The sequence below is a fragment of the Lipotes vexillifer genome, unplaced genomic scaffold, assembly GCF_000442215.2.
Source record: "Lipotes vexillifer unplaced genomic scaffold, Lipotes_vexillifer_v1.1 scaffold376, whole genome shotgun sequence".
Lineage (NCBI taxonomy): Eukaryota > Metazoa > Chordata > Mammalia > Artiodactyla > Lipotidae > Lipotes > Lipotes vexillifer.
In genome coordinates, this window is record NW_006785037.1 from 2,389,118 (window position 1) to 2,395,899 (window position 6,782).

General features: G+C 34.8%; 1 protein-coding gene across 1 annotated transcript in view; it reads right to left on the reverse strand.

The window, feature by feature from the left end:
- Nucleotides 1–4,222: 4,222 nt before the first annotated feature.
- FBXO43 (F-box protein 43) overlaps nucleotides 4,223–6,782 on the reverse strand; it is an 11,692-nt gene continuing 9,132 nt past the window's right edge. Inside the window, exons 5-6 of the mRNA XM_007457173.1 lie at nucleotides 4,573–4,776; nucleotides 4,223–4,471 (exon numbers count right to left, since the gene is read on the reverse strand). Coding sequence (XP_007457235.1) covers nucleotides 4,223–4,471; nucleotides 4,573–4,776 — 453 coding nt within the window. The remainder of the gene's footprint in view (nucleotides 4,472–4,572; nucleotides 4,777–6,782) is intronic.

The following is a 6,782-nucleotide window of genomic DNA, read 5'->3' on the forward strand; positions in this document are numbered from 1 at the left end:
AACATAATTGGAGCCATGTTTTAGTACAAATAACCTGGCAATGGACACTAGGACAGAGTCAGATGGGGAGAAAGTAGAAGCAAAGACACCTGTTAGGAGGCATTGAGCAGAATCTAGACAGTGTGTGATTATGACCTGAACCAGCACCATGTTTCTGCAGAAATGAGAATTCCAGAGGGAAAAAATTGGTAGCATGCCATCACCATTCATAATCAGCACTCACCTCCATGTTTCTACTGCTCCTTCCACTCCTCTGGCTCCACAGTCTGTGATGAAGGAGCCAGCATGGCAGAGCCATTGGGCAAGGGAACATAGATGGCCAAGTTACGGACCCAGCCGCCAACAAGGTGTTCTGCTCAAAGTCATCCCGGAACACAAGTCAGCTAAAGTATTTTAATTACCAACTCTTAGTAATAACTATTACCAAAATTTATTCTATATACCCTTTAAAAATTAAGTCAAGGAACATTTCCCCTATCTGGCAGTGTCACACCACATCAATATCAAATATATAAAAGCTAAATTTACTTTTTTTGAAGAGGAGCCAAAATCACCATAAATGAGTCTTTGGTGCCCCCTTGTGGAATGTTTAGTGTGAGCTTTGAAATATTTACCCTCATCCACACAGAAACAATAATGGGTATTTCCATCTTTTAATATACTATTTTTAAGAGACACAATTTAAAATAAATCCATATAAGTAACTTAATGCAAACCAGGAACATAAGAGATCAAATGTAGAAATGTTCAGTAGTTTTTTGAGTCATAAATTTTTGACGGTTTTGCTTTGTGTCCTAAATTAAGGAAAGGTAATCAAAAAACTTAGCTTTACGCAGTGCTACATAAGTACCAAAAATGTTTTCTCGGACTTCCCTGGTGGCGCAGTGGTTAAGAGTGCGCCTACCGATGCAGGGGACACGGGTTCGTGCCCTGGTCCGGGAAGATCCCACATGCCGTGGAGCGGCTGGGCACGTGAGCCGTGGCCACTGAGCCTGCGCTTCTAGAGCCTGTGCTCCGCAATGGGAGAGGCCACAACAGTGAGAGGCCCGCGTACAGCAAAAAAAAATGTTTTCTCAGTAGTACTTCTACCATTAAATTATTGCTAAGAATTCTATAAGACCTTATTAAGCCTTCTAAATAGCTGGAATAGATTTTAAAATCTATTATTTTCGCCCATAGAAATGCTATAATAAAATGATCAGATAGCTCTTAAAGTGTTGTTTCACTTTATATGACTTATCACAAGTTTATCACCATTTTTTTTCCAAACTAGGGGGTCAAAATAAAAACATATCCGTCATTCCTGGAATCAAGTAGAAGTCAAATAGAATATTCTTGCCCACTTGCTAGCAAGGCTGCAAGGGGGGCACACAATAGGGGGAAACGACAGAGAGACTGTTATCCTAAATCAGTAGAAGGTAAAGAATTTATTGGTTTTCCTCAGAATTAATACTAATTATTTTCCTAATGTCTTCATTAAGAAGTGAAACAGAAGAATAAAGTGCCAAATTTAATCATCCCTCTTGTTTTGGAATCTTCTTGGGAACTGAGTAGTCCCATCAAGAAATGATCGGTGAGCTTCTGCTTATCACTTACTCTCACACAATAATCAGAACCTATTAAGAATGTAGTCATTACTGGAATGTGGTAATACTTATTCTTGTCTTCATGCCTTGTATCTTTAGATTACCCAGACCTTGGGATGGAAGCAGTGGCCTTCCTCAGGAACTGAGTTCTCAAGATAATTGTATTCATGCAATTCATTTAGTTTATCAAATGAGATAGTTGTTTAAGCCACTCATGAGCTAAGGAACTACTCTATTCAGGCAGAATTGTTCTAACTTAGAATTTTTTTCCTGGTATACCAAAAGATTTTTCTTAAATGGCAAAACAATTTTCCATTAAAGACATGGTAATTATATGCATCTTGAATTTATCAACAAGGGTTCTGCAAAGAGTTTTGTCACATACAAGTGGCAGACTACCTCTGCTAGAATCCTGGCTCCCCACACTTGCTATCTGTGTGATTTTAGATTATTTAACCTGATTCTTAGTTTCCTGATATAAAAAAGGAATGATAACTGCATTATAGAGTCACTTTGAGGAATAAATGAGTTAACTCATGTAAAGGACTTAGAACAGTGCCTGGACATAGAAAATGCTCAATTAATTGTTTGTTGAATTTTTTTTCCAACCAAACAATTTTCACAAGCAGGTTAGAGGTTGACTTTACAGTTTCATTCAGCATAGTGTTAATGATATCAAGATCATATGCTCTATCCCCACAAATGTTATTTCACTTTATTGTGTTCACATACAGCCAAACATGTAGTAACACTGATTGGTGTTAACAGGGTAATTTCACAATACATCATTTCTTTTAACTTCCCTTATTTATAGTTAAAGAAATATACTCAGAATCAATAAGTGACTTGCATAAGGGCACAGCTAGTAAGTAGTTCAGGATACCAACCCAGGCTTTTTGATTCCTGGCCTAGTATTCCTTGCATTACACCTTAACTAGTTATAGAAAAATCAGCTAAAAGAATGAGTAGACCAAACAAATCTATTGATTACACGTTTAAAATCAATTTAAGAAATCATTTAGATTCTACTTTGTCATGTAATCAAGCATTAATCAATGAAATCAAGCATTAAAAATGAACAAATTATTAGGATAGCATTATAATGGTTTACTTGGATAAAAAGTTAACACTGATAGCACTAAAAAAAATCCACTCATTCAATAAATATTTACTGAGCACCTGCTACTTGCCTGGTACCAGGCTAGGTGTTAGGGATACAACGGTATTTAAATCAAATATGACAGGCCTTCACAGAGCTTACAGTCTCATGGGGAAAGAAAATTAAAAAACAAGTTAAGCAAAGTGAAACTAAGTGCCATGACAGAGGAAGCACAGGACGCTATTGGAACATATGGCTAGGGTAGCTGCACCAGCCAGTTAATATAATACATAATAATTTACAACAATTAGAATAATGATGATTATTTTCTGGATATCTGGAGACTTTAATAAAGTTATTCATGAATACCATATGATCTTCTTCCAGTTAACCTACCTACCTTTTGACCTCATCGCAAATGTAAAACCTACCAATAAGAAGCTTGGAATTAGCTTCACTCATTAACTTTTGAATTTCTACTCTGATCTTTTGTCTTCAGAAAGTTTTATTTTTATTATAAACTCATTTAAATATGTGGTATTAAGTCCTTACACTATTTCACTCATATTGACTTTATTACAATACTCATCCCAATTTAAAGTCAGAAATTTTTTTTAATTGAACTTCCATCGTTTAACAGTTCCTTCAGTAGAGAGGAACACATGTAGATTATTGATTTCTAAAACTAAATGTGGTAAAATCTTCTTTTCCACCACCAGAGTGAAATAAAATACTACTTTCTTAATGGACTGAGTAACCATAAGGTGACAAATGTGACACACTGAGAGGGCAATGTGACTGCAATATACAAAGTGCCTCCTCATGGACCAGAGATAGGATTCCAGATTTCTACATTGCACTACTGACAATTTCATGTGTAACAAGGTAAAGGAAACTTACGTGTGACTTATGGGTGTTTATTACCTAAGACTCTCATGGTGAATAACCACATATATGTAATAATTTACTTTTTACATCTTAGTTATCAATATTAAGTAAATTTTATCTAACCAGAAGTCTGCCCAAATATGACATTAATTAAATTAAGAGAAAGATGGAGATTATAGAGTAAATTCAACAGAACTTCTGAAAACATTTTATTTATATTTCATTTCAGTCAAATATTCAAAGATTTTGAAATCTATAAGGCATCTATCTCAAGTTCAGAATTTTTAATACTATTTGGAAAACTACTTTTGAAAAGTAATCGAAGAACATTTCAACACATAGTGATGAAATGCACAATTTTTAAATGTTACATGAAACAGTTAAATACATATATATAACACTGAAAATTCTTTATTTAAAAACACTAAATTACTAAAATGAGTAAAAATGACATTGTAAAATAAGATTTTTTCAAAGCTCACTACTTTAAAGAAAACATACAATGACATGGATCACAATATATACAAAGTAGGAAATAAATCATCATCTGTCATTGATGGGAAGACTTGCATGCTTTCAAAATATTCATAATTTTAAGCCAAACAAAATGTTGCTTAGAGGGAATGCTTCTTTTATATGTGAAGTCTCTTTAGAGGCGTTTTAAATTCCGCTTACTCTGGGCACTTCCTGGAAGAGCATCTTTTCTATTTCTTGGCTTTGCTGCTCCTCTACTACATTCTTCAGACCCATGATAAGCACACAAACATAACACACAAAAGTCAAAACCACAGGCTGTGCTGCTACATAGTCCCCTTTTCTTATAAGGCTGGTACTTAGCAGGGGATTGGCACCTTGGGCAAGGTTTTAATGCTTCGTCAATAAAAAGTGTTTTGGCAACCTGTAGTAAAAGCACACAAACTAAATCTTCCATTTTTGCATAGAGAATTGCTTTATTTCAAACTCTGTAAATATTTACTTCTAATAACTTATGATACTCACCTTAACATATTCTTCCTGTTTACTACTTAAGTGAGTAACAGAAGAACTCGCTATAGGTGTCAAAACTTCTCCCCAAGGAGAAAATGTTGAAACTTGTTCTTTCTGAAAACCTGGTGTCCTAGCCTGTGCTTGCACAGATCTTAAAGCTGATCGATTTAAAAGATGGAGCCGAGTGGCAGCATCATCAACATTTAATATAGCCCCCTGTGGTAAAAGACAAGAGGGGTCAACACTGTAATATCAAAAGTTCCAGGACAGCTTTCTGATGCACATGTATTTAAATGTTCGGAAGTGGTTTTACACTACTGGAATTTTCTCCCTAAACCTTTCCTTTTTAGAAAAAAGGAAAAAAAAAAATAACTCTCTCATCTAGCATTTAAAAGTCAAAGAAAAAGAAAAAATTAAGACAATAAATGCTAGCTTTAAGTTTGCATGCTTGGTTATTTTTCTGTTTAGAGCATGGGTTTGCAAACTTTTCCTGAAAAGGACCAGATAGTTGCAAGCTACTTAATTGTTGTTTTAGGAAACACAGCTATGGATATATGTAAATGAAAAGAGCAGGGCTGTGTTCCAATAAAACTTACTTTAAAAACACAGGTGATGGACAGGATTTGGCCCACAGATCAGAGTTTACCAAGTCCCCTTTTAGGCCAAGGTGTAAGAGGAGGTGAATCAAAGCTTACTATGGGGCATCATGGAATTCTTTGAAGGTTTCTTACCTTAGCCACATGTCAGAAAAATAATGGGCCTGGTTAGACCATGAAACCCAGTTTGTTTGGCTGGTTTATACAAATACCAGATACTTGCAATACTTGATTAATTTTTACACTTGAGTTTTAAACAGCTTTGATATTTTAAAAGGAGAAAAAAATGTCTCTTATTTGAACTGGATTTCCACATTACTCAACTATTTAGCCAAGAAATATTTTTAATGAATAATCCTTATAGCCTTCTATTTTGTTAAGGTTGGGAATGAGAAAAAAATAGTAAGTTTTTTTTTTAACAAATTGGCATTCGTAACCAATTATCAAAATAAAATGTACTACAGGTGAAGTTCCTTAAGTGTCCAACTATAATTGTGTTTCCTCTCCCTTGATAGTCTCCTTTTGCCAGAGTTGGCTCCTAAATGGGGAGAGTTAAAAATATGAGAAATGACAGTAGGATAAGTATAGGAATGAAGTTAGCTGGCCATGAAAAATTATGCCATTAACAGTTTAACAACATATGCATAAGTGTCATGGATGAATATTGGTTTTCAGAAATTAGAATTAATACAGTTGAACTTATTCAAGGACTCAATACATCTCTTTATGTTACACTTTATAAATGATTTGCAGCCTAAGCTAGAAGCGTATGACACAAGAGCATACTAAAAGAAGACACCCATTGGATTTCGATGCAGTTGGCAAACACAGTGATGCTGCATGCACCAAAAAATGAAAAGAGATATGTTGTTGAAGCAAATTTCATCCACAGAAGAAACATTCATTCATTTAACAAATATTCATAAAACGTCTACTAGGTGTCGAGTGAATAAAACAGTCTAATCCCTGCCCTCTTGGAGCTTAAAATGTGTGCTGCTATCTCTGAACAGTATACGGTCAAGCAGTCAACAAAGGCACGCATTCGTGAGCACCAACATTTTTCAAAATATAGTCTCCATCACGTTACCAGAAAATATTTAAATGTGACAGGGGAGTCACCTTACTGATGTTCATTTCCATGATTATAAGAAAACAGTGAAGACTACAGTAAATTAAGAAATTCAATGGAAAAAGTGTGATATTCTGATTTTAATGGTCATTCTCACTGCTGCAAAGCAAACAGATTAAATAGAGATCCTATCACACGTAGCTGGTGTGTGCGTTTTAATTTTTACATATAAAGGGCTTTCAGTGACACTATACAAGTATGAGGATAACCACCAAACAACTTTGTTTTATAATTTTTCTGTTTTGGTTAATGATATACATTAGGATAGTTCAGGTAGAAAGCAACCAGTCCATTTCAGAAGAGGAGGGCAAAAGGCATCTGGAAGGATGTCTCTGAGGAAAAGAGGGAACAGGTAGAATACCTGATACATTCAGAGTTAAGAGGAGATTTCCAGTTCTGGTGGATAACAGGAGATGAGTCAGGGATCTGTATAGAGAAACAATAAGCAAAAAAAAAAAAAAAAAAAAAAAAAAAAAAAAAAAAAAAAAAAAAAAAAA